This window comes from Eurypyga helias, unplaced genomic scaffold (assembly GCF_000690775.1).
Source record: "Eurypyga helias isolate BGI_N326 unplaced genomic scaffold, ASM69077v1 scaffold3029, whole genome shotgun sequence".
In the NCBI taxonomy this organism is placed as follows: Eukaryota; Metazoa; Chordata; class Aves; order Eurypygiformes; family Eurypygidae; genus Eurypyga; species Eurypyga helias.
In genome coordinates, this window is record NW_010273769.1 from 1 (window position 1) to 27,161 (window position 27,161).

The following is a 27,161-nucleotide window of genomic DNA, read 5'->3' on the forward strand; positions in this document are numbered from 1 at the left end:
TAACCCCTGGTTTTATGAGTTTTAAATAACTGTTTTGATATGCATTGTCTCAAGGCAAAATTCTTGAAATGCTTTTACCTGTAGAAAGACAAGTGACCCTGCCTCTTTTCTTTCAAGATACAGATTATAGCAGTGAAGAAGAGGTTGCTCCCCCTGTAGCTGATGTTGTTCCTTCGACTAGTAGGCAACACCGCGTCCGAACCCGTGTTATAGCCAGAACTCAGCAGAGTGAACGAGTTAGAGAAACAGTGAACAGAAACCGCTTGACAACAGCACAACAAATTCAGGTATTTAGGAGTATTTGCTAATGAGCTTCTGGAATAAGCTTCTGTAAGAGTTTAAATAAGTCGTGTTCCCCCCCTGCCCGTTAAGTAGCTCAGTTGTCTGTATTGACTGTCCTTAGCACAATGGTTAGTAGTTGTGGAGTTCTTTTAAACTGAGATGTAGAACACGTGCAAGTTGAGTGTAGCACATAACTAAAACTCTCCATTTTGAAATCTGTGATGGCTTCCTCTGTTAATCTGCATTTTTATCATCTCATCTGTGAGCAAAATAGTATTTTTATTCCCAGTGGGTGTTAATGCCTGATTTGTACATCACTTCTGTTTTTTTAGCATGCTTTTTTGCAGAGACAGGGCATGTTTATTTGACTTTTGTATGTTTGGTTACTTGTCCTCCTGCCCTCTTTCCCATAGCAGTAGAACCCCTTGACCAACTTCAGCCAAACTGAAGAGAAAAATCAAAGAGGGTATTGAGGGAGGCAGCTTGTTTTGTAATTAATCTGTTCTGTGGGTGCCTAAGCTAGTGGTGGTTAGATGAACTATTTTAGGTTCTTCTAGAAAAATACGTTTAGGCAAATGTTCAAGGTCTTTCTTTACTCCATCCTGTTCTCCTCCAAATGAGAACGCCTTATGTAATATTTATTGACACCCGTGATACTTAAAACAATGGTGTTCTAACAAAAACAGCTCACTAAAATGGTTTGGAGCATGCATTAGTGACACTAACAGAGAAGCCTGGTGAAATTACTTCCGTAGTGAGATGAAGTTTGTGTTTCTGTTGGCACTGCAAAATACGCTCAAGTCATCCTACTCTAGTGATTGTGCCACATATATGTTTTGTAAACGGTGAAGGATCTGATGCATATGCTCGTGTAGAAAGTCAGCTCAGTGAAAAATCTGTGACATCAGAGGCAGCTTTTTATCACTTCTTGATGCACTGTAGTTGCTTGAAGACAGGAGAGGGGGTAGGAAAGATGTCCCTGCCCATGGCAGAGGGTTGGAACTAGATGACCTTTTAAGGTCCCTTCCAACCCAAACCATTCTGTGATTCTGTGACTCTGTTACATTTTTGGAATGTGGGCATGGCCAACTTAACACAGCTGTGAAGAGAAACCTTGCTCTTAACATCTTTCCAACCGAAGGAAGGAACAAACCTGTGCTATGTTTGCCCAGCAAAGGAGGCTTTCAGCTTACGTGCCGAGGCTGGTGGTTCAGAATCCCTACACTTCAAGTGTGTTTTGTTTTAATGTGGTTGACCCTTGAGTATAGAGGAATTTGAGGCTTGTAGGAGCAGCTCCTGCTTATTGCAATGGGGTGATGCTCTGGAGGGGGACTCACACCTGCCATTTCAGTGAGTTCCCTGAGGTGTATGTTTGAAATGCTGCCTCAGGATGTGTTTCACAGCTTTAAGTCAATCTGACCTAAAGAATGAGGAGTTTAGGACAGGGGACTCATACTGTGGTGGCTTTTCAGTCTTTCTGATTGCATTTTGATGCGTGATGAACCAGAGGTCAGTTAAGTGAATTTGGGAAAGTTCACTTGAGAACTTTTTCATTGAGGAAATGGCAATCCCAGGGATTGTTTTCACTTGAAGAGTCAGTTAGGCTAACCATGACTTACAGTACTGAGAGAGGCTGAAGAGCAAGGTCATGTTCTCCTTAATGTGACAGTCAGTAGGTGAGAAAGGTGACATAATTGCTTAATTGGCAGCTTGGTGATAAAAGTGCTTCTCACTCGAATCTCAAATCCATTTTTCATCACATGCTTTTATAATTAACTTGTTGCTGACCTTTAGGTACCTGTATCATCTAACTTTTAATCCCCCACGCAGAACATGCCAAGCAGCCTCACATCATCTCTTCTGGATGAAACCATTGAGGCAGTTGTAGCAGCCGCAGCCGCCCACCAGCGTCCTCTTACACCACAGGCTCCTATGAGGCAGGAGGAACAAACAGGTAATGGTATCCAACACCTTCTGTGGTTCCGATCTGGAAGACAAAAAGCTTTGGGATGATAAGCCTGAAGGTTGGAAGGGACGTTAAAGCCCATCCAGTCCCACCCCCTGCCATGGGCAGGGACACCTTCCACTAGACCAGGTTGCTCCAAGCCTCATCCAGCCTGGCCTTAGACACTTCCAGGGATGGGGCATCCACAGTTTCTCTGGGCAACCTGTCCCAGGGCCTCTCCACCCTCCCCAGGAAGATCTAATCTAAACCTCCCCACTTTCCATTTAAACCCGTTACTCCTTGTCCCATTACTATGGAGCCTTGTAAAAAGTCTCCCCCCATCTTCCTTGTAGCCCCTTCAGGTACTGGAAGGTGCTATGGGGTCTCCCCAGAGCCGCCTCTTTTCCGGGCTGAACAAGCCCAATTCTCACTTGGGACTTGATTATGCAACAATTTCACTTTTTCTGCTCTGCTGTTTTATACTGTTGCAGCATAACGTAGGTCTCTGAGTTGATTTCTGTGCCATGGGGGAATGAAAGAGGAGTGGAGGGTAAAATGCAGTGCCAGCACTTAGCCTAATACCTGGTTGTCTTTTGTCCCATCAGGTAGGAGGAAGAAAGCCAGGAAAAGAACTCATAAAAAATCAGGGAAACGGCCAAGGAGACGCAAACGTCCGAGGAAGAAAAAGGGGAAAAAGGTGAGAGTAAGAGCACGTGTGAGTTTCTCCCACTGTCAGTATCTGCCGTTTTTTTTTTCAGTCATCTGTAAAAGCCCTATAACATGGGATTTAATGGAAGAAAAATACTGCCTTATAATGATAGCGGATAACTTTTCCCTGGTGGGAGTATGTGCAGGATGTACTCCAGAAAGATGCCGTACGTGGAAATGAATTGCAGCTTCCAGACATGCCTGCTGGGTTTGCTGACAAATCCTCTTCCCTGAACTGTAGGGATCACGCTGTAAAGCGTGTCCTGCAGGCTTCGTGTTACGCCTTGCCTTTCAGCTCTGCCAGCTTAGTTAAGACTGCCACCACCTATTCTTTTGAGTAGGCTATGGGTGATTGTGCCTGTGGTGTTGCAAACCCAGTTCATCAGCCGGAAGGGCTCTCAAAATCCCTTTCACATGTGGATAGTGTTCTCATGTGGACTATACTGCATACCCTGCACCAGCTTGACTTTTGCCCTCAGCTACCTTAACTAGAGTTTAAATCCTACACCCAGAACTGTCCCTCCAGCCTTTTAATAAGGAATAGACAATTTTGAATGACTTTATTAAAGAATTTTATATAGAGAACTTATCTGATCACTTAAATCTGATACTTGCAGTCTCTGTATGTAGTGACATGGTCAAAGGTTTCCTAAATGCTCTAAAGCAAATGTATGTAATAATAAATGCACACCACTTCTGCTACTGATGGTAGTAACCTGCAACCAAAGCAAACTTAGCCTAAGTGAAGAATTTGGGGCTTTAAGCCTAGGGGACGTACCTGCCTTAACATACAAATAACACAACCTCTTTATCTGTGCAGGCAAAGAAATCGTCTACTGCTCGCTCCCGTATTGCAAAAGCTCTTGGTATTGGTAAACCTGCGTACGGGGGCTTGCTTCCTTCTATGCACAAACCATCAGAGCCCTCGCTTGATATGATGAGAGCAGATATTGGTGTAGCTTCTCTGTCTGTGCTGGGAGACCCGCATGAGTTGGATTTTTGCGAAAGGTAAGGGATCTCTGGGTTATGATCCAGGTAATTTCACAAGTGTTGGGTTGTTTGTACATGTGACTCTTGGCAGAGTGTAGATCTCGGATCTAAAGACAGCTTTGGACAGGCCAACACGTTGGCCTGTTCTTTCTTTCCTTCTTGCCTGAGTTGCTGAGTTCTTAAAGCATCAGCCCTCTTCAAAGAGGTTTGCTGAAATAATAAGCCTCATGAAAACCATTAGGATCTGTGGGGTTATTCAAAAGCAGAGTGAGATCATAATCAGTCATTTCTAATTGTTTATTTATTATTAAGTGAAGATAGCTAGTGTATTTGGCACGCAGTAAACAGTGACTTCACATAGAATTAAATGGACCTGTGGAATCTCCCATGTTCCTCCTTTTCCCATTTTCCCCTCTTCCTGACACTTTAAATTTAGGAGGAATCTTACTGCACTATAGTTTGTGTCACTTTTAAGCTTTGAATTTTGGGGAGGGAGCATCTGAAATTATTGTTGGTGAAGTTTAATTTTTTGATCCTTTCGTAAAAGGAGATTACCCACTTAATACTTTAAAAGTAAAAATCTACGTTTGAATATCTGCTGGCTGAGTTACACTAGTCTGTGTAACCACAGAAAAGAAGTGTAGATGTATATATGCATTAAGTTTTTTTTTTGAATGTATCATAATAAAACAAACAATGCTCTCTAACCACATCTGCCTGAGTGGTATTACCCACTTTTTCTATTTGACATGGAAAAACATTCAGACAATTTCAGGGTTCATGTGTGTGTTCTGTCCACAGTAATGGCGAGTTTCCAGCAAATGCAGATTCACCAGTGAGTGCGAGGAGAGTTCTCTCTCAGTCAGCGCTGAGGTCTCACCAGCCTGTCGCTAGACCTGTTTCTATGGGACTTCCCAGGTAAAAATCCATCCAGTTATTTATTTTTCTTAATTGTCTAATGACCCTAACAAAAGACCAAACTCAGTGATTGTCCTGGTTGAACTCTTACCCTATTTTGAAAGACCGTGGGTGTGCCCATGCCTGCGTGTGTGTAGATAAATAACCACAGCATTTCAGGCAAGAATTCTTTTTCTGTGTTGAAGGACACACACTTACTTTTTCATAATAGCTCTGATTATTGCACTGAAATTTCAGATCGGTATTTCCACTATAATCTGGCTCTTGCTTTCTGTTTTGGGTTTATTTAGTAACCTCGTTAGTATGTGTTAAACCCCAGCCTCGTTAACCTTTAAAAAAAACCCACTTGCTTAGTTAGAGGGCCAGGGAATCTAATTACACATCCAGAGGAAAAGATGAGGGATGTACCCACCTCACCCGATTCCTCTGCCGTTTGTTTGAGCTCAGAAAGTTGAGAGAAAAATCTGTGACCAGCAGGTTTAACAGTTGCTTTGCTGTCGGACAGATGCCTCTGTGTGTGCAGACTGTGTGTCCCAAGCCCGCCAAAAACCCACTTGCTTAGTTAGAGGGCCAGGGAATCTAATTACACATCCAGAGGAAAAGATCAGGGATGTACCCACCTGGGGGGTAGGAAACAGGGAGCAGGAGCATGAGGAGAAGAAAAAGGATGGGGAAAATTACTGGGGCCTGTACCAACCATGTCCTGGAAGACTGCAGGGCTGAGCGAGGTAGAGACTAGGAGAAGTGAGGGGAGCTCAGCTTAAGTGATTAAAGGTGTGTGGGGTTTACCTGACTGTCCTCTAGTGCATCTGGCTTATGGCAGAAGTTGGACTCTCGGGATTAAGATAGTATATTTCTCTGATAACTTGAAATATTTCTCCACCTTTCCCATCTCAGTCCTGAAGGAAGCCTTTCAGGAAGCTTTTCATGTTCCTTGAGTTATTTGAGTAGCACACTGTTTAGAAGGTAGAACTGTTTAGCTGAAATTTGGCTTTTCTAACGGCCTGGGCTACAGTGAGTTTCCTGGTCTGACCTCGGTGGCCAGTTCTTTTAGCCTTCCCATTTTGTCAGCCTTGTTATACAGAAAGGAAATGTAGCTCCCTCCTTTTTGAAGTGTTGTTATTTGTTGGGTTTTTTTTTTTTAAACCCAAACAAAACAAACCCCCAAAATCCCACTAACAGCAGAGCAAACAAAGAAAACCAAAAAAGCCACACCCCAACACCAAAATGCTCAAGCCTTGTCAGTCTGTATTTTAAGTACAGAGAACTTCAGAGTTAAACCATTTTCATAAGATTAATACATAAAGTTTTTTAGATAGAAGTGGAGGGAATACCTTTGTGATCGTGATTTAATGGGAGGAAGAGAGGCAGCTGGGATGGAAATACCTCTGAAATGCAGAACAATGGTTTACACTTCAAATATGAGTCTGAAATGCACTGGAAAGTTAATCTTGATGCACAACACAACGAGCACCACTCTTAAATAAGATTAAAAGCATATTTACCAGCGGTCTCCAGTATGATTACATGCTTTCCTATCCTGTGGTGTTCCTGTGGGAAGTCAGTAGAAGCTTCACCATCTCTTTGTTAGAGAAATGGGGCCTGAATGACTCTTGTGAACCAAAACTAGAAGTGAACTTCCCTGCTTGACCTCTGTTTATGCCCTCGATGTTTGGTTTCTTTTTAATGTTGTGTGTGTGTGTGTGTGTGTGTATAGTGCAAGTGCTGTAAGAGTAAAGGAAATATAACCCCTCTGAAACCTGCAGAAGCAGTGTACCTTCCTTGAGTCCTGATCAAGGAGCGGGAGCTGCCCCTGTGCCTGATCTGTTGGGAAGTATCCTGTCTGGACAGACCCTTCTCATGATGAAGAGTTCGGATGTGGTCATCAACAGAGATGGTACGCTGATGGCAAAGACAGGTAAGGGTTTGGCACTTGATAGTGCCATTAGCCTCTTTGTTTCATCCACGGGCTGTGTGGCTTCAAACGTAGGGATGCTTACGGCGCATTTGAACGTGTAGGATAGGTTCAGTAGTCGCCGGCAGTAATGGATGCTCTGACTTAGTGTTACTTGTCTCTGTTTTAGTTGTGGAGATGAGATGTTACTGGAGGATTTGGGGTTTAATAGGTAGCTTTCTTCTTTCCAAAGTACTGCACTGTAGTTTCATGCTTTGTTATAAAAAACGGAGGGCTGGATGGAGCGGAGATATCCTAATACCCAGCTCTTTGGCATTTGTCATGTGTTGCTGCCATGCCTGTGAACTCTGGTTGGAAGAGCAGCGATGAAGACCTTGGCAAGAACTTTCTTTGCAAAAGCAGAGCTCTAGAATACATGCTAGCATCTTCGGCTGTGTCTTCCTTGGCATGGTATTATTTGGAAAGAGTCTCTTTGAATTGAAACGGAGATTGTTATTCTTAAAATAAGTACCTATAACATCCTCTGTTGTAGTCATGTTTATCAATCAGTGACTACAGGATAATAAACACAAATTTAGTCATGTCCACAGAACAGCATAATTTATTTCTTAAACATTAGCGTTTATCTTAAAGTGGCAGTTTTCTGGCATTAAAACTTGAGCATCTGACCAAAATAACTATTGGACTGCCTTATTACTGTGTGGTATGTCTAAAAACCAAAGTGGAACTTCAAATAATTAGCACAGTACTTCTTAATGCTGGGGGAAATGTCCAGGTCTGTACTGAAAAGCTTAATTGTTTGCTTGTATGCCGTAGCTTCACTTCCTAGAACACCAGTGAATGACTCAAGAGCAGATGGTGATTCAGGAGATAACACCCAGCCGAGTACTGTGCACTCCGGGACCTCAGCAAGCAGCCCCGTTGCTGGACCTTCGGTTTCCATGCGGCTGAGTACTCCCACCAGACCCTCCTCCTCAAGCTTTTATTCATCGCCTTCAACCTCACTGATCAGGACTGAGCCTGCAGCAAACCCTGCACAGGCTACATCAGAATATTCCAAGATACTCAGGCCTTCTCAGACTCGGAATACAGCTACTGTGAGCGGGCGTGGCTCCGTGTTAGATGAAATGCCCAGATTTAATGGAAACTTTGCATCCACTCAGTCATTTTCAAACTCTGTGAGATATAATTTGTATTCTGGCTCAAAAGCTGTAGCTGCGAGTCGGCTATTAGACCCACCTCTCGAGATAGTTGACAGCTCTGAGCTTCCCAGGACACCAACGATTCAAAAGCAAGCCGGTGTGGAACCAGAACCCACAGGAAGCCAAAGCTGTGACATCCCCAGCTGCTGTATAACCCAGCTGACTGGCAAAGAAACCACTAAGCAGCCAGGACAGGGTGGCAGGGTGCAAAGTCAGAAGTCAAATGCCAAGGAATCTCAGCCGGAAACGCTTACAAGCGGGACGTCTTCTTCTACCAATACAGGCCTGTATGGCGGTTCATTGCTGGTGGGCACTTCGAGGAGCAAAGGCCTAAGCTCTTTCGAGAGTTTTAAAATCAACATTCCTGGAAACGCAGGGCATCCCAGCAGACTCTCTAGCCCGGGATTTTGTAACACCTTCCGCCCCGTGGATGACAAAGTGCAACAGAAGGATACTCCTTCACCGGTCTTCTCAGTTAAGAAGAAGCAGGTCAAAAGTGAAATATATGATCCCTTTGAGCCAACAGGATCCAACTCGAGTTCAGCAAACAGCAGTCCTGAAAGGCTTGGCTCAGGGGTCCCACTGACTAATATTACCCGGACTATTTCCATTGAAAGTCCAGAAGTTCAGACATTTCAAACTGTCCGTAGTTTCACCCCTTACGTGGCAGAAAATGTATTTGTATCTGGGGCTGACTCTGATGTATCATCTAGTAACACAGAGTCTCATGATGACGTGACAGTAGAAAGCAGGATTGTAGAACAGATCTCGGACACAGAGGAACGAGACAACACCGACGAGGAAGACTTTCTAAGCAGTCCTTGCACTTCCTCTGCTGTTAAGCAGGTTTCTAAAGCACAGTGTCTAAAGGAGGAAAGAAGAGAGGGCCCTAATGTTTTCTTTAATGCTGAAGAACTGATTAGACCTCACATAAATGTGAAATTAGCACCAGCCAGGCCCTCAAAGAATGCTGAGCAGAAGAAAGTCCAAAAGGTAGAACAAGCAGAGAGGCGATCACATTCCAGATCCAGCTCCCCAAGCAAGAAGATGAAAAGGAAGAAGGCACTTGTCAAAGAGCATAAGAGATCCCGATCAAGGTCTGGGGGTAGAGCACGCTCAAGTTACCGAAGCTCCAGGTCTACCTCTTGGTCAGATGAAGAGTATAGCAGAAGATACAGACTGGAAACTAAGAGAGAGAGATCTACTGACAGTTCTAGCAGTTATGAGCGACCTAAAAAGAAGAAAATGAAGGCTAAAACCAAGGATAAGAAGGCAAAAACTTCTCGGTCTAGGGAGAAAAGGAAGCATAGGTCTCGTTCAGAGAGTTCTGGAAGTACTTCTGACTCTTACGGAAATAGGAAAAAGAGAAGACTGTCTCGGTCACGATCAAGACACAGGGAACGTTCCCGATCGAATAGCACTGAGAGGGCTAAAAGGCATAAACACAGGAAAGGCAAAACCTATGAGAGGTCTGATAAAAATGGTAGCTCGAGGTCAAGGGGCAGAAAGAGATCGAGATCCAGGTCTCAGGAGAGGAGAAGGGGGAGGTCTTGGTCTCGGTCTGCATCTCGGTCTCGGGAACGCAAAAGCAGCAAAACAAGGGAAAACAGATGCCGATCGAGATCAAGCTCCAGAGAAAGAAAACGCAGATCAAGAGAGCCCTCATTTTTTCCACCACCAGAAATGTGTCAAAAGCTTTCAGCTGAAGATGTCTCCGGGTGTCTGGAGCAACCTCATTCCTTCAGACAAGAGCCAAATGAGGAGCTAGTACTAGAAGAGCTTTCCCTAACCGTCCAACCAGATGTCAGACTTGAGAAAATACGGGCTGAGACACGGGCTCCGCCAAGAGAGGGCCAAGAAACTGTAAAGGTGGAGCCCATCTGCCAGGAAGTGACCAGTGAAACTGCATTCCCTTTGCCAGAGATCACAAACATTTGTGTTCCCGTTGGTAATGTCGGTTCTTCTGCTGAAATGGAATTAATGACTAGGAGTGACCCAGCAGTGCTTGGTAGCACTAGCAATAAAAACCTTGAGATTACAGTTAAAATAGAAAATACTGCATCGGGTCCATCTCAGATGGAACCACCCCCGGAGAAGGAAGTTACCGTGCATGCTCCGGCTGAGGCTGCGCCATCGCAAAGCTCATCCAAAAGCGAAGTAACGGATTATGGGATGGAGGTGAAAGAAGAGTGCCTTGGGTCGAGTGAGAAAACCAGTCACTTCACTCAGCCCGAACTGCAGGGTCCTGCACTGAGATTGAAATCACCGGTGAAGAGAGTTACCTGGAATCTTCAAGAGGAGGGAAGTGGCATGTTGTCTGCCGGAAAAGCTGCAAGTAAGTGTGTCTTTTGCAAAACACACAGCAGTCGAAGCAGGCTGTGTAAGGCTTAGGGTTTTGGTGCCTGGCTAAACCTGGTTGTAGTGGTTTCCAATCCTGGGAGCTGGCACTTGTCGAAATCATGAGGTGGGTTGTGTTAGTGAATCGGGGAGGACATACTGTCAGCACAGCTCAGCCAGCCAGTAGCAGCTTGTTTGGTCGTGGTGTGCGTTGCAGCCTGGTCTCTGAACTGGCAGCCTGTGTCCCACCCTTTCTGCAGTTCACTAGAATGGTTGTTTTGCTTTCAGGATTTATAAGTGTTTCTCAGAACCAAGGAGCATGATAAATCTCTGTAGCTCGCTCCCGTGAGCTCTGCGAAGCCAAAGCTGCTGGAAACTGCCTTGGGACCCTGTGCTGTGTATGTTGACAGAGTTGCTTGTGTGGTTCTCGGTGCTTAGGCTCATGGAAACCCAGTTAAAAGCAACTGCTCAAGGGAATGATAAGGCTTCTATTATCAGAAGCTTTAAAGTGTTGATGACAGCTAAACAAAATCCTTTTATAGCTAACTTTGTTAGATCCTTTTTATTTTAATGTTTTAAAATATAATTGGGTTTGAATATTTGACCCATTTTGTTTATTTTGTTCTTAAATGTTTTCTTTTGCTTCTTTTAGGCCTAGGGATGCCGTTTTACAAACTCCAGCGAGCAAATGAAGGCGACTGGAAAGCAGAGGACCTGAACCAAATGTTAAATCAGGTGCAGTTAAATGAGCCTCCTCCAACCAATTATATGATTCCTGAGCCTATGTTTCCTGATCTAGATTCCTCTCAGGTTGGTTCCTGTTCCAGCACCCAAGTGTCATGGAAGGCATTCCGCCTCATCCATGCCCTTGTTGTGCAACACCCTCCTCTCACGGCAGAGTTCGCCTTCCTCTGTGCGTGGTACATCTCATACAGCCCGTACACCTCAGCGATCCTCTGATCTCTCTGGTGGTCCTTACAGTTGGAGAGGCACATTTTATTTTCATTTTAATTCTGCTCTAAACGTGGCAGCTTCTCTTTCTGGCAGTAACTGGCGGAAAGATGGTGCTGTTTGAGAAGCTGTGAGCTTCTCCCTGGTAGTGATCAGGCTGTAAAAATTGGCCTGGTGGCACGTGTCCATGCTGTCCACCAGCTCAGAGGTGAATGGGGCTGGTGCACAGAGACCTAGCTGAGAGCTGGGATGTTAGCCTCCCTGATTTCAGCTAGTGATTGCTTGCCCTTTTGAGTGGATAAATAGTGCTCTGAAAATCCTGATCTGATGCTCTCTTGTAAGTACAAGCACTTACAAAATGCTCTCTCTTCCGCAGGTGTTCTGTCAAAATACACCTTTGATGGCACCTCTGCCCTCATGCCTTCCCCTTTACGCTCCTGTCAGCCAGCCCACGGTTCAGTTTGTCGTGCAGGGTGGTCTTCCAACCCTTGGCTGCATGACTGGACAGAGCCTGACTCTGGAGCCGGTCAGACTGGCTACTGCATCCGAGCCAGGAATCCAGGCTGCTTCCGCTGTAAATGTAGAAGAAAAGATCAAAGCACCCAGACCTGCAGTGGATAAAACAAAAAATGAGGAAGTGAGTGAACTCTATGAAGTAACAAAATGCATAACATTAATGAGCTGTGTATTTGAACTTTTAAAGTTTTGGGGTTTTTAACTTGATCTGTACTGTATTTTCCCAGCCCCTGTTGTCACTTGGTTTTGGTGACTGACTGTGCTAACCATAGCACAGTGGATGTTAACACAAGAACAAAAACTTCTTAGCCAATTACTTTACTTTCTACCACAAAACAAAACAGTAAGTCATGAGCACAAGTTCTTATGAACTTGTTATGATGTCATCTGTTATCCATAATTTATCAGCAGCTCTGCAATTCTCAGAATTCCTTTAGAGCCACCCGAAGTTTTATATTTCCAGCTATGACTTGTTGCTTTTAGAATCTGATGCCTTTTTGTGGATCTTTGTTTACTTCAGAGCTGTTGGAAGGGAAGGAGGAGACCAAAATTAACAGGTGGACATTGTAGTCACTTGTTTAAAACACATTCTCTAAGACATAAAATAAATGTTAAGTACAACAAGGGCTCCTCATAGCACGAAATGGTATTTGTTTCGAGCCTGCGGTTTACAGTAAAGGAAACTCCTGTGAGGCTAACTCTTACTTGGGTCGTTGAAACTGTGAAATGAGTGTTTTCACTGTTAGAGCATTTCTAAGAAAAATAGATTCAGAAACCATTCCCAAGATAGAACAAGTAACGAACTTCTCTTTGCTGTGCAGTACATGAAGAAGCTTCACATACAAGAACGGGCTGTGGAAGAAGTGAAACTTGCTATTAAACCTTTTTACCAGAAGAGGGAGATTACAAAGGAGGAATACAAGGACATTCTTCGAAAAGCTGTGGAAAAGGTAAGGCAACAGCGAAAGAACAGGAGGAGGAGGAGCTGTGCACATCGTTAAATTAGTGGCAGTACTTTGGATTGGAGTTGCCAGCTTTGGCACTGAGCAGCAGATCTTTGGACACTGACTCCTACTCTGCAGTCCTGTGGTGAAGCCACAGTGGCTTTAAAGAGGAGTGAGTGATGCCGCTGATGAGAGCTGTCAGGCTGTTCCTTTTAGAAGCTCGTGTTTTCAGTGCTAGGAACGCTGCTAGGCTTAAGCTGCCTGAGCTGAAGTGGTACCGGCTACGTGCCTCGGGTGAGAACGGTCAAACAGCTCTCATGAAGAACTTTGCCCAGAATCGTCAAGCTGCTCCTGAGAAAAGGAGAAAATACTTTGTGTGTTAATTCCTGGAGCATTCAGGTGTCCCTGAACTTTGGAAGAGGGCCTTGAGATTTGGCTGATGTTGACTTTTGTCTCAAATATTAGTGCTAACCAGATCATGGCTAAAAAAGGCCTGATCAGCAGGTAAATGTTGTCTTGTGAGAGCAAGTAATGCTCTTATGGTCAGGGCAATTAAATGATACCCTGGAGAACTGTATTCTCTCCCTGCTCTGCACTCTTGCTATCGCTGAGGAAATTCCATCATAAATGAAAATTCCTGAGATAATGGATGCAATTTCACATCTTCTACATGACCCGTATGAGCCTCAGGTGTTGTTTGTAGGAGAGCTGGGTGACACCGGTTGCTGCCGAAGTCACTGAGAACCCTTATCTGAACACTGATAAAGTCTAGGGTCTGTTCTCTGTCTCCCTGTATTGGGTGTGTATGACAAGGTTTTGGTAGTGGTGGGGCTACAGGGGTGGTTTCTGTGAGAAGCTGCCAGAAGCTTCCCCTGTGTCTGACAGAGCCAATGCCGGCTGGCTCCAGGATGGACCCGCTGCTGGCCGAGGCCGAGCCCATCAGGGACAGTGGCACAGCCTCTGTGATAACGTATTTAAGAAAGGAAAAAGAAGAGGGCAAGAGAATTGCAGAGAGGAGTGAGATGTGAGAGAGGGAGGTCTGCAGACACCAAGGTCAGGGGAAGAAGAGGTGCTCCAGGTGCCGGAGCAGAGATTCCCCAGCAGCCCATGTTGGGCAGGCCGGGCCCTGCAGCCTGGGGATGACCCTATGCTGGAGTGGGGGGTATGCCCTAAGGGGGCTGTGACCCCGTGGGCAGCCTGCGCTGGAGCAGGTTCGGTGGCAGGACTTGTGACCCCGGGGTGACCCAGGCCGGAGCAGTTAGTAAAGTTAGTACCTGGAGAAGGTCATGGAGGACTATCCGGTGGGAGGGACCCCAGGCTGGAGCAGGGGCAGAGTCTGAGGATCTTTGCCCTGAGGAGGAAGGAGCAGCAGAGACATGTGATGAGCTGACCACAACCCCCATTCCCCATCCCCTGCACGGAAGTGGGGGAGGAGGTAGAGAAAAGCAGGAGTAAAGTTGAGCCTGGGAACGAAGGGGAGGAGTAGGGGGAAACTATTTTAAGATTTGGTTTTAGTTCTCTTCTAATTTGATTGATTAAAAATTAAATGAACTTTCCCCAAGTTGAGTCTGGTTTTCCCCTGACTATGATCGCTGAGTGATCTCTCCCTGTCCTTATCTCGACCCACCAGCCTTTGGTTCAGTTTCCTCTGCCCTGTCCAGTTGAGGATGGGAGTGACGGTGCAGCTTCAGCGGGCACCTGGCCTGCAGCCAGGGTCAACTCGCCACACTCCCATGTCTCCAAGTGGGCCCTCAGAACTGCCAGATTATTTTAATCTGAGCACTGCTTCCTCAAAATCATCAGAAAAAAAGAGAAATCATCACTTCCTTTCTTACCATGTATTGTGTAAAACTGGCTGGACGGAAAAGCCCGCGGTAAAAATTAATAATTCGGCTTTTAGAGATGCTTCTGTATTCAGTTGGTGCTCAGCAGATAAGCCCTGGGCCATTTCTGGAATGCATGAAGTAAACTATTACTCTCATCCTTGTTGAGTTTTCCGCTTTACTTATCCTGCTGGGAGACCCGAGGGCCTGTGCGGGCATCAGGGCTTCTCTAGGGTTTGTTGTTGCCTGCCTGAAAAACTGTTAACTGACCGCATCCCTTGCAGATCTGCCACAGCAGAAGTGGAGAGATCAACCCTGTGAAGGTCGCCAACCTGGTGAAGGCATACGTGGAAAAATACAAACATATGAGGAAATACAAGAAGCCGGATGGTGACGACACACGTGAAGTGGACAACTTGAGAGCGGGCCGCAACCAGCTTGACTTGAAGCCCTTAACTTTTTCAGACTGCCAACACTACGACTAAGAAAATTATAGATTTACAATTTTATCTTGTTTTAAAAGTACATTGAAGCAGAATTATTATAGGACTTATCTATAGAACTTTATTTTGAATTGTTTCCATATGGGAATAAACTTTGGTTCTGATTACCTACAAGTGTAGATCTAATTATCAAACGCGTCAGACCAGCAGAGTGATTCGAGGGGAAACAGAAGAGTTTAATATTTGGGACTCCCGGATTGCTACAGTTTTTTCAGGGTTACTTTAGTCACATTTTTTGGGCTGTGCACCTGTAAGTCTGGAACTGGACACCACTTTTCATATCCAGTGTATTGAGAGCCGTTTCCCTTGTGTTTATTTATGAAAATAGAGATTGTCTTTAGAACCTTCTGATTTAATACTTGAAAATTGTTGTATTTTTAGCCTGTTTGATGGTGAGTGAAGCTTTACTCACTCTGCCATTTGGGGGATTACAGGAAGGGGTTAATCTTTATAAACTGATTTCGGAACACTGCTCAAGCTGTGGTGTTTATTTATGCTCTGTTGGAAGTATCTTGGTAGCGAGAAGTTTAATTTGGGGGTGGGAGACTGTTGCACTTCTGTAAATAATGCACTGATGGCTGGTTTTGTGTCTGCCTTTCAGGGGAAAAAAAAAAAGAGACAAAAAGCAAGCATTGTGAATTTTGTCACAAGCTGGAAGGATGAGGTTGAACTGATGTACAAAGCAGAAATGTGACAGAATTTATAAAGCTATTTTGAACGGTTTTAGTCCCATAGCAGGTGTCATTTGTTTGACTTGCAGCTGCCTCTTGCCCCGGCCGTTGTGTTGAAACCTGCGTGCTTGGCTCTTGCACGAGGGATTCGGTGTTTTCTGGAAGAGGACTGGAGCGGGATAAGTAATTGTTGTTCCTCCTTTGTAGGAGGACTGGTTTTCCTATTGAGGAGTAAAGGACTCCAGCACGCGGCGCTGACTTCATCTTGCTTCCCTTAAAACCGCCCCTTGTCCGCACGTACCGCAGCGCAACCGATCCTTGCTTATCCGAAATACTCACTTCCAAATGTATTCAGCACCCTTGAAGCTGACAAAAAGCATCATTCCCCATCTGACCACGTCTGGGAGAAGACACTTAACAGGGAAGTGGAAGAAAAAACCAGTAAGTACAACTTACACTGTCTTTCCCTTCCACAGCGGGAACGGAATGCACGTGGCCTATTGGACAAGGTGGCAGCAAAAGGTCTTCCGTGAGGGCTTTCCTAACCTCGTAGAGTGCACTTGGAAAGTCTCCTCTTCCAGCATAGTCTGGTTGAAAAGTTTGGCTCTCTGGGATGAGTCTTATAAAGCAAATAGCTGCAGCTCTGATCTTTTTAGCTTTTTTTTCCGGATAAGCGTAGGAAAACTCAGGAATGGCAAGACCTCTGATCCCTTTGGAGCATAGGAAAACACGAATGGCAAGACCTCTGATCCCTTTGGAGTGAACTCCAGTTTCTGAGGTTCTTGTTTGCTCGCTGTAATTTTGGCTGTCGTTCCAAGTAGCTGGTTTGGGGACTTTCAGAAATATAATCTAAACTAAACAAACCCCTACGCCAGCCTTGTCTGGACTGGCAAAAGGCTTCACTCCCATCATTCACCATCCTAAGGAAGTGTTTATGGATGAGCCACGCGCTTTCCTGAATACGCTTGGGCTGGAAGTGGGGCGCTTTGGGATGTACCCGTGGAATTGTTGTGGAGTGACCTGCCTGCATGAGTGAGACGGGCAGGCGCTGTGAAAAGTGAAGCCTGACCAGGCGATAGCGGCAGCGACACTGTTGGCCCGGAAGGCAATGTCAGCCTGGTTGGTTCCCCAGACCGCTTTACATTCCTGGCTGGAGTTAGCCTTGAGTTAGCCGTGAAGATAACGGCCTGTTTCCAGGTGGGTTAGGAGTGCATGTACTCGAAGAAACATACCTAAAAATGTTCTTCTGGCATGTTCTAGGAACAGTTTTTCTAGTATACACAGCATACTATTTGCTTTCTTTTCCTTTCTCGTTGGCTGTCCTGCATCTGATGCTGCCACCTGCTTAAGGGGAAAAAAGACTTATTTGTTCAACCCGTGCAGTGGTTGGGTAGCAGCACGATCTCTTCTGACTGCCCTTTCCCTCCTCTGTGGCAGTGGGAACACCAGATGCGCCTTTAGCCAAGGTGGGGAGGCTGCTGTGAGAAGTCGGCTGCTCTGCCACCGTCTTCATCCCGTCGGTGACCTCCAGGTCTCTTCTGGGACGTGTCCATGGCCCCTGTATCCGGCCAGAGGTGGTTGGGAGCTGCTCTGAGGATGGATGGAGAAAGAGAGGGTGGAGTTCTCGGGGAGGCGGGGAGCGAAACCAGAGGAGGAAACAAAAAGGGGAGGCCGAGTGAGGAGGATCCAGCTGGTGCCACGCTGCGGGGCCATGACCCAGCCTGGAGCCTGTGAGTAGCTGCCCTGGCTGTGCCGCGCTGGGTCAGCAGTGGTGGGAGCCCTTGGGCTTGTCTCTCTGATGGCGCCGGAGGAGGGACCGGGCATTTGGGAGAGGGTGAAGGCTTGCTTTCCTGCTGGGCCCATTGCGCCTCCCAGGTTTAGGTGGTGATGCTGAGAACCCGTGACGAGCGGGGTGACTTGCGCAAGGGGATGGCACGCTCGGCACTGTCTGTGAGGAAGTGAAACGAGGGAGGGGGCGGCAAATCTGACCCTGTTTTGTCCTAGTGTCGTGTGATCCCCATCCCACATCCCCCTGGCACGCTTTTCGCCTGCAAACCTTTCTGCTCTGAGCACCCTCCTTTCAGGGGTGTTCTTAGCCGTCACCCTCCTGCACGCCCTGTTTTGCAGGGGACCCTGTGTTATCCCCCCCAACTCTCCTGGGGCTGGGAGCATCCCTGTGGGGAATTGCAGCGTGCATCTGGAGCACGAGAGGATATGAGAGAGGAAGCATCTGACCTCACTAGCTGTGGTCGGGGGTGGGCTGGGGATGTTGGAGAGCAGCTCTCCTGACGTTGGCTTTGCCCTGCCAGCCCACTGCTGGGATTAGAAACCTGCTGGTTTCGGACTAGATGCATCTGTGGCTGGAGCTGACAGTGCTTGAAGGAGAGCAAAGCTGTTAACGTGGCACTTGGGCTACACGTCAACGTGTGGTGGGCACGGGTTCTTCCTCTGTCTTCAGATCCTGCCTCGCTTTTGGTTCCCCTCTTGGGAGGACACGGGAGCTGCTCAAGCAGCAGCTGTAATCCTGCTGTTCAAACAGCTCCTGTGTTTCGCCTCTGATTTTCCTTTGCTGACTGAAATGATCTCAGCGTCGTGCAGAGCTCAAGGGAAAAAACAGTCTGCAACCTCGTTGTGGTTTAACCCCACCAGCATATTTTTAATGTGGGTTACAGGGACTTTTTCGCCTTCTACAGCACATGGAAGTTTCGCTTGTGCAGGGCCAGCCTGCTTGGCAGATCTTCCAGTGTTGCCTAACCAGGTGGCTTTTGCTAAATGTGCGTCCCAGTGTTGGAAAATCCCACCACCCAACTTACATACTGAGCATGGCCTTTTATGGAATGAAAGGTCCCTTTGGTCAGTTTGGGTCAGCTGTCCTGGCTGTGTCCCCTCCCAGCTTCTGGGAGCAAAGAAGCTGGGAACACAGCGGCAGTATCAGAAACTGAAAAAGTCCTTGACTTGATACAAACATTGCTTGGCAACAATTGAAAACAGGAGTGTCTTATCAATATTCTTCTCAGCCCAACCAAAACACAGCCTCATTCTAGCTACTGTGAGGAAAACTAACTCTATCCCAACTAAACCCGGTGCAAACCCAAAGGGTGGAAGTCCCTCTTAACCACCTTCCCCATCCCATACATCCAGGTACGGAGCAGGAGGATGGTTTGCATGAAGTGAATCTCTCTACGCAGAGGCTGCGTGTGCTGCCTCCAGCCGTCCTGAGCAACCCCGCGCTGGAGAGCCTTGACCTCGACAGGAACAAGCTCAGGAGCATCGCTGGCATCTCTAGGCTTTCCAACCTGAAGAAGCTGATACTGTCCAAGAATGAGATTGTGGACTTTCCCAATGAAATCCAGAGCCTGGGCTGTTTAGAGAAGCTTGAGCTGAATCAGAACCAAATCCGGGTCATCCCAGAGGGGGTTTTCTCCCATCTCCCCAGGCTTAAACACTTGCGGCTGAACAACAACCGTCTCAGTGCTCTGCCCAGGGACCTGGCAGCCTGTCAAGGCAGCCTCCAGTACCTCAACATCTCCAACAACCTCTTCCGGGCCTTCCCCCCGCCTGTCCTGCAGCTGGCACACTTACAGGAGCTCCACGTGCAGAACAATGCCCTTCGCCAGCTCCCCAAGGAGCTCTTCCAGGGGCAATCCCTGAAAATGTTCAAGGCCAATGGGAACCCCCTCCGGGAGCCGCCCAGTGAAGTGTGTGCTGGTGGCATCCAGCAGATCCGGAATTACTTCAAGCAGCTTCAACATGGTTCAGGGCAGGAGGACAAGAGGGTCAAGACAATGTTCCTGGGGGCCTCGATGGCGGGGAAGTCCACCATCTGCAAAAGCCTGAAACAAGGGCGAACCCAACTGGTGCCCAAGGAAGAGCGAACGGTTGGGATAGAGATCAGCGAGTTCTGGATCGAGGACTTCACGTTTCTCTTCTGGGACTTCGCCGGCCAGCTGGAGTACTACACGACTCACCACGTGTTCATCACCCCACAGGCGCTTGTCATCCTTGTCATCAATCTCCACATGTAAGTGCCAGGCTGGCTTGGATTCAGAGTGGAGTGGGAGAAGAAAAAAGGGTCTGGGGAAGCTTTTCCCTGTGCAAGTTCAAGCCATTTCCATCGGACCTCAGTGCCTGGTCTTCTCACAGCTAGAGTAGCTAGCTCTCCCTCTCCCCCCTTTTTGCAGATCACTCTCTTAATTAAGCCTGTAGGTCTGTCATTAATTACCAGCCCTCTGTTTTGGGGAGGTTAGGTGAGCATTAACTCCTTATTTGACAACTGATCCCCATCTAAATGGCTTTGCTTTCTCCCTTGGAAGTCATAGAATCAGGGAATGGTTTGGGTTGGAAGGGAGCTTAAAGATCATCTAGTTCCAACCCCCCTGCCATGGGCAGGGCAAAATACCACTGTGATCCCTCCTGAATCTTGTGGTGCTCCCTGAATGTGGAGGGAGCATCAGGCTTAGGCTTTGTGGTACAGAGGGATGCTCCATCCACAGCCGGGACAGCCTCTGCTACACCCTATAGCTTTAAATGCCTTATTTTAAGGATGGGAAACTTAAGGATGAGCTTGGATTTGGCCCAAGACAGCTTAGGAGATTTGAGCTCTTCTCCAGTAATCCCCTGGGACAGCGCAGAGTGCATGGTGCTGGTGGAATTTGGCTGGAGATCCAGAGGGCTAGATGCGAAGTTGGGATTTTCTTCCTCTCCCTCCCCAGGTACCAAACAAACCACAAGACTTTCAAGGAGCTTGTTGGTTTCTGGATCAACAACCTTTCCATGCGAGTCCCAAACTCGGTGGTGCTCCCTGTGGGAACCCACGTGGACTGCTGCCGAGAGGAAGAGGTGGAGGAGAAGAGGCGTGACATCATGGCCAAGATGACGGCCATGCTGGCGGAGAGAAAAAGCAACCTCGCTCACTTCATCCACAACCTGGAGGGCAGCGAGGAGCCCGAGTTTTACATGGACCAGTGGGAGAGGCTGAAGGAGATGGAGAACTGCACGTTAACCGTAGGGCTGAGATTTTTGTCATTTCTTGCTGTCTGCGGTCACCCCGTTGTCTCTGGCAGCCCGCTGTGCTACTGGTGATGGTGACCTGGGGCTAATGCATCAGGCGGCTGCTGTAGCTGCTCCCTGGGGAATTTCTGGGAACAGAGCAAGGGTGTGAAGGAAGCACGTGCCGAGCCAGCAGTGCGTCCCATCCTTGGTGACCACCTTGGCACGGTTTCCTCCTTTACCTTGCAGGCTGAAAGACTCCTCTCGATGTGCTTTTGGCAGGTGTGTGCTTTCTCTCTTCCAGATCTTAAACTTAGTTGCTGTCAACTGCACGGATCACCGCGATATCAAAAAGCTCGAGGCTGCTATACTGGAGCATGTGAAGAATGAGGAGCTCTTCCCTGAGGTTGTCCGAGTCCTGCCGCCCATCTACAGGCAGGTGGAAGCTGCCATCGTAGATATCGCACAGAGCGAGGAGATGGCAGACCACGGTGAGTGCTCCGTCACCCCTACTGCACCTTCCTGGGAGGACCTGCTGTCCCCTGGCTCGGACGGGCTCTCCGGTGCTTGCTGCACCTTCTGGCCCCGCTCGCGTGGTGGTGAGACCTTGCAGGGTGACTGTTGGAGCATGAATTGCTGCTACCCAGCTCTGTTGTTACAAACATCTGCCCCCAAGGCAGGTACCTAGGGAAAAGCATAGGAAAAAGCCAAGTGTGTCTTCACCGTGAGGCTCTGCCAGCATCTACCAAACCGTGGCTGGAGACACGTCTGGTTTGTTCCTTTCATAGAATCACAGAACAGTTTGGGTTGGAAGGGACCTTAAAGCCCCTCCAATCCCACCCCCTGCCATGGGCAGGGACACCTTCCACCAGACCAGGTTGCTCCAAGCCTCATCCAGCCTGGCCTTGGACACTCCCAGGGATGGGGCATCCACAGCTTCTCTGGGCAACCTGTCCCAGTGCCTCCCCAGCCTCTGCGGGAAGGATTTCTTCCTGATATCTAAATCTACCCTCTTGCAATTTAAAGCTATTGCAGTTTCCAGTAATGTTGTTGTTTCTCCCCATTTCCCTGTATAAACAATTAAAATACCTTGCAGGAAGGAGCTCCACAGTGTTTATACTACTGTGTGGTTTCGAAACCTATGTCCTGCTAACTTCATGACCCGTATCCCTCCCTAGCCCCTTCTCCATGTCTCCTGTGACTCGGCAGGACTAGCAGGCAGCCCCGGCTCCTCACTGACATACCTAAAGCAGCCATGCACCCCACCAGCCCCTGGCCTCATTCCACACTGGCGCTGTGGGATTAGAGGATGAGGAGCAAATGCTTTTGTGGAGATAAACCCGGTTTTCTCACCTGTCTCGCTGCAATGACAGTCTGAGGTTTAACTGGCAACCTGAGGTTTTCTGCCTGGAAACAAACCTGCTCTCCCAAACAATGGAAAAACCCAGTGTTAGCCTCATTTTTCAGACGCTCCATCGAGGTCCTGGCAGGCTGTTGGCACCGCTGAGACCACGGGAGCTGCAAGGTGGCAGTGGGACAGCTGAGGGTGGGCAAAGCGCTTTGGGCTGTAGCCACTGGTCATCACGCTGATCCCAGCTGCTTCCCCAGGAACGGCACGGGTGATACTGGGTGCTGCAAGTTTTTGTTGGCTCTCTCAAGCATCCGCCTTGGAACGCTGGTGTCCGAGGTGCATGCTGGGCTCTCGCGTCTCCTTCTAGGCATGGTGGACCTCCACTACCTGCTCAGCAAACTCTCCCAGTGCAAGCACCTGGCCAACCTGGACAGAGAGCTTCTCCAGGACATCTTGCGGTACCTCCACCGCATCGGGCTTGTCATATGGTACGAGGAGATCAAGCACTTGGAAAGCACCGTTTTTCTCCAGCCTACCTTCCTAATAACTATGTTCAAGGTGAGCATGGGGCTCAGGAGCACCTCCTCTGCAGGGCCCGAGCTCTGCAGCTTTGCTGGGCTCCTCTCATCACCGCCTCTTCTCCCCTTCTCTTCCCACGTAGCTCCTTGTGAGGTACCGCCTAGTCCAGGAGCTGGAGAGCATCTCTGTGGACACGCTGATCGGGGAACACGCCACCATCAGAGACCGCTCCAACTGGGTGTGGACCTTCAAGTCAAAGGCAATGCTGTGCCACCGGGCCGTGCGTGCCTTGGTGAAGCACCAGCTCTGTTCGGAAGGGATGCGGGATGTCTTTGAGGAAATCATGGGGCACAGCCCCCACAGAGGGAGAGAGAAGCTCTTCAGCCTCCTGGAGCACTTTGAGCTCTGCCTGGAGGTGAGGCACGCCGAAGTGCTCAACCCACAGGCCAGCGAGTTTGTGCCCGGGAAGCCGTGGGAGACAACACGGGGCCAAGGCGAGTCCTGGTACTTGTTCCCGACCTACCTGAACCAGACCGAAGAGGTCTCTGAGGTGTGGGGAGGAGATCACCCCGAGGACCTCCACATCCGTGCCTACTTCTCACCCGAAATACCGGAGGGTTTCTTCCAGAGGTGAGCGGGGGTTTGCAGCCCTGGAGGAGGGTGTGCGGTTTGGGGTTTGCTCAGAGCAGCACCAGTATGGCTGTCAGCCAGCCCTTGGCTGTTGAGGCTGTATCAGCAGCGGCACGAGGACTCAGGAGACCAGAGCAGCTCCTCAGCTCTGCCACGGACGTGTGGAGCCCCGGATGAACCATTCTGATGTTCGCCGCCTGGACGTGAGCAAGGACCGCTCTCCTTCTGGTTCACTTTAGTCTGGGGTGGGTTTTGGCTAGTCTCTGCCCATCCAGGCAGTCAGAGGTCTCCCAGTCCCAGCTGAGGATGATCCAGTTTCTACTGGCGCTGGGACCGTTGCAGTTTATGGGAGGTCTCCTTGTCCTTGAGGGGTTCTTAGCTTGAGTCAAGGAGCTGATGGCCAACCCTGGATGCAGCTCTTGGCTTGAGAGGCTGCTCCTGCTGCTCGAGCTTTTAGCAGGGCAGGGTCCTCATTCGGTGTCTGCCTCCGTTTCTGCTGAAATTGTGTTCATATCTTTCAAGTCCACCTGGTGCTACGCTTTCTCACAGCGTTAGAGATAAGCGGGGAGGAAAGCTGTGGGTAATCTCCTTGCAGGTTCCTGGTGAAAGCTTGCTCCTTCTACTCCACACACTGGGTAGCCAAGGTGACCTGCCTGCTCATATGCAACGGCAAACCTCTGCTGATCAAAGAGAACAACCAGAGGGCCTACAGCTACCTGGAGCTCCGGTGCAGAAAGCCAGCAGGGAGGACAGGTGAGGAACGCTGATCCTTATTTCATGACTCCCAATCACATCGCTCTCCTTAGCTCCCCACTGTTACCTACACCCTCTGAGCATCCCAGAAGTCTGGCCAGGGTCCACCAGCAGTTCAGTTATAAATTTCCCCTTTCTCCATGCAACCTGGTCGGGATTCCTCACAAGGTATCACATGGAACATCTTCTCATGGAGCAAATGCGTCACCCTCCATAAGGTCCCAGCAGAGCAGTCTCAGGCTGGGCCACCAAGTGATAAGCAAAAGGGGCCACCTGAGTTGGGGAGCTCTTCCAACACATCTTGAAATTCCGTCTGAAGGCTGATGGGCCTTGGTTAAATTGAGAAAGGGGGCTAGTCCAACCGTTCCGGCTGTGGTCTGGCAGGCTGGAAGCGATGCGTGGATCACCACGGCATCTTCTGGACTGCCGCAGCTGCACGGCGGTGAGTATAAGCGAGACGTTCTCCTTTCGCCTGGAAGGTTTCCAGTTTGCCTGGGACTTCCTCATGGCCGTTGTGTTCATCGTCCAGAAGCTTGCCGAGGAGTGGCCGGGGCTGCACGTGTGTGTGAAGACCCCCTGCCGAACCACCGGCTGGCTGCCCCGCGGAGCTCATCTGGCCGGACATGGACGGCACGAACGCCATGTACGTACGTGCTGCGCCTCTCCGAGCGGCGGGCTGGAGCTGGGGGGGCTGGTCAGCATCTAAGCGCCGTGTGAGATCCGTTGCAAAACTCGCCGGGTACCACGTTGACCTTCTCCCACCCAGAGCGGCCTGTGTCCCACGTGGATTTACTTGTGTGGGAAACTAAAACATGGAAAGGTGAAAAAAGTGGAGAATCTAGGGCTCAGGCACATCATGTCCACTCTGGTCAGGTGTCCACACGTTCCCCGTTCCAGGAAGAGCTAAAGGTGCTCAGGCTCCTGGGAAGGCAGCAGCTGCCCCAGGGGTGGGACCAAGAGGGAACCTCATCCAATGCCCTTGGCATCGTCTTCTGGGGGAATTGCTGAGGGCAGCTCCTGCTCCTTCTTCTTCTTGGGGCCTTTCCCTCCACAGGACGAAGGAAGACGTTAAAACCTGCGGGACGTGCGGGCACCGCTTTGGCACGGAGCTGCTGCTGCCCAAAGGTGAGCCCAGCGCTCCCGGGTTTGCGCCGCAACAGCGCTCGCAGCGGGGGGAGGGCCGTGGGATTCACGGAGCCAAGGTGCCGATGGGGTCTCCCATCCCCACAGTGCCCCAGCAGCTGGAGGAGCCCCCAGCGCAGCCCCCCGCTCACTATTATGTGACGAGCTACGGGACGACCACCTTCGGGTCCAGCAGCGTCCACGTCACTCGGCAGGTAAGGAGGCTGCCCCCTCCCCTCGCCCAGGCTCCAAGGCTGATGGCCTTGGCCTCCCTCCCAAAACGAGGGGCTGCAGCTGCTCCCAACCCGAGGAGGGGACACCCCGTCCAGGCAGCGCGCTGGTTACCATGCTGCAACACCGAGCTCTGGGTGCTGCGTGCTGTCGTGACTGCCGCGTTCTCCCCAGAACATCTCACGCGAGTAACGCCGGGGCCGTCGCAGAGGCGCTCGCCGAGGGAAGAATCACTTTTGGCTGGCTAAAGCCAAGCTGTCCGCAGCACGCTCTGCTGGTGGGTCACGTCTGCAGCCTTCAGGCATGGAAATAAATAAATGCATCCCTTCGTGCGTGGGAAGCCGCCTCGTTTACTGGAACGTAAGGGGGGAAGGGGCTGACAAGCGCTCCGGTACGAGGAGCCAGGAGGGGCTTTGCCGCGACAAGGCTCCCCGCGGACCACCGTGGTTTTGGGGGATGAAGGGGAGGGTGAAGGTCTGGGACTGATAGTGGAGGGTCAGATGTCTGGACAACATCAGCAAGCAGGCACCACCTTTCTATACATATATATTTAAACTTAGAAAACTTAAGAAAAAATAAATCTCTACCACAAACAGACGTTAGCAGCTGATGGAGTGAAAAGCAATGTGTCAGCTCTGGGACTGGCCAGTGAGGCTGGCCTTGGGGTGGGGGCAGCGGAGGAAGAAAAGTCCCTGGGTTTGCATAGCCCCCCCATGCCTGGTTCCCCCGCCAGCCGGTGCCTGTCACGGGGGGCTCACAGGGAGTGGGGTGGACAGGGGTCAGTCCAGCTGCATGTTGCACTGCTCGATGAGCTCGAAGAGGCTGAAGGAGTCGGAGAGCTGCAGGCTGATGGTGCCGCTGTCGAGGGAGGAGGCTCCTTCCCGCAGCACCTGCTCGTACCAGTACTCGCAGAATTTGGGCACCAGCTGCAGCAACAAACCCAAAAAATGCACAGCCCCGTCCTCCGGCAGCAGCATCAGGGGGGCTGCGAGGCACCCTCTATCCCCCCCAAGCCCCTGAGGGTCTCAATCCCTGAGCAGCTGCTTCCCACTCCATTGTACCCAGCCCCCAAGGGTCCCCTGCCCCAGACACCTGTCCCCCCTTATTTTCCCTGCTCCCCAAGGGTACCCATCCTTAGGGACCCAGCCCCTGTCCCCAAGCGCCTGAAGGTTCCGCTCCTGGGGCACCCAGCCATCCCCACCCCATCTTCCCTGGACCCCAAGAGTCTCCCTCCACTGTCACTCAGTTCCCCAACTCTGCCAGCCCACAGGTACCCCTCCTCGGGTACCCATATCCCCACCTGCCCCAGACCCAGAGGGTCTCCCTCCTTGGGTTCCCAGACCCCCATCTCGATGACACCCAGACACTCACCTCCCCTGGCCTCTGAGGGTTCCCCTCTCCAGACCCTGAGGAACTCCCATCGCTCCTGGACCCCAAAGCTCCTCCTCCACTGGTACTCAGACCCCCAACTACCCTGGACCCCAAGGGTTTCCCCCCCTCCTTGGGCACCCAAAGCCCCATCTCCCACAGACCTCCAGGGTCCTCCATCTTGGGTGCCAAGCCCCCCCATCTCCCCTGGCCCCCACAAGCCTCCCCCTCCCCGGGCAGCAGCAGGGCAGTGGTGGGGGTAGGGTCCTGCACCTTGACCAGGATGAGCTTGGACTCCTTGGGCTTGGCCTTGGAGAAGGACTGGCCGAAGCAGAGGTAGATGGTGAAGTCAGGGGACCGCTGCCTCTGGCCGTTGCGGAAGTCCCTCAGTTCTGCAAGGGGAGACAATTTTTGGGTGAGCCTGGGGGCACACAGAGGGGCTGGAAGGGTTGTCACATCCCAGAGCTGGCTCCCATGAGCCCAAACAACAGAC

The 27,161-nt window shown here is 49.6% G+C and overlaps 2 protein-coding genes across 2 annotated transcripts; both read left to right on the top strand.

The window, feature by feature from the left end:
- Positions 1–117: 117 nt before the first annotated feature.
- On the top strand, positions 118–15,016 carry PHRF1 (PHD and ring finger domains 1; the record flags this gene model as incomplete). The annotated part of the gene is made up of 12 exons (XM_010159577.1): positions 118–287; positions 2,113–2,236; positions 2,833–2,924; positions 3,756–3,943; positions 4,727–4,843; positions 6,610–6,761; positions 7,968–9,057; positions 10,102–10,295; positions 10,956–11,032; positions 11,625–11,885; positions 12,586–12,714; positions 14,816–15,016. Coding segments are annotated over 12 exons (2,795 nt in total), but the record flags the coding sequence as incomplete, so codon positions are not given.
- A 2,289-nt stretch (positions 15,017–17,305) lies between these two features.
- LOC104515562 (malignant fibrous histiocytoma-amplified sequence 1 homolog) lies at positions 17,306–25,492 on the top strand. Its single transcript, XM_010159579.1, has 12 exons — positions 17,306–17,435; positions 18,847–19,726; positions 20,418–20,709; positions 20,999–21,185; positions 22,413–22,603; positions 22,707–23,194; positions 23,790–23,947; positions 24,427–24,590; positions 24,845–24,894; positions 25,002–25,072; positions 25,178–25,284; positions 25,475–25,492. The coding sequence occupies exons 1-12, from the start codon at positions 17,306–17,308 to the stop codon at positions 25,490–25,492; spliced, it is 2,736 nt and encodes a 911-aa protein (XP_010157881.1).
- Positions 25,493–27,161: the final 1,669 nt, after the last annotated feature.

Bases quoted from the DNA above. Each gene is read 5' to 3' on its own strand.
- LOC104515562 (XM_010159579.1), top strand. From the start codon at position 17,306: ATGGAGAAAGAGAGGGTGGAGTTCTCGGGGAGGCGGGGAGCGAAACCA. The intron at 23,948-24,426 runs GTGAGGAACGCT...TTCGCCTGGAAG, and splicing joins AAAGCCAGCAGGGAGGACAG to GTTTCCAGTTTGCCTGGGAC. The intron at 24,895-25,001 runs GTGGGACCAAGA...TTCCCTCCACAG, and splicing joins AGGCAGCAGCTGCCCCAGGG to GACGAAGGAAGACGTTAAAA.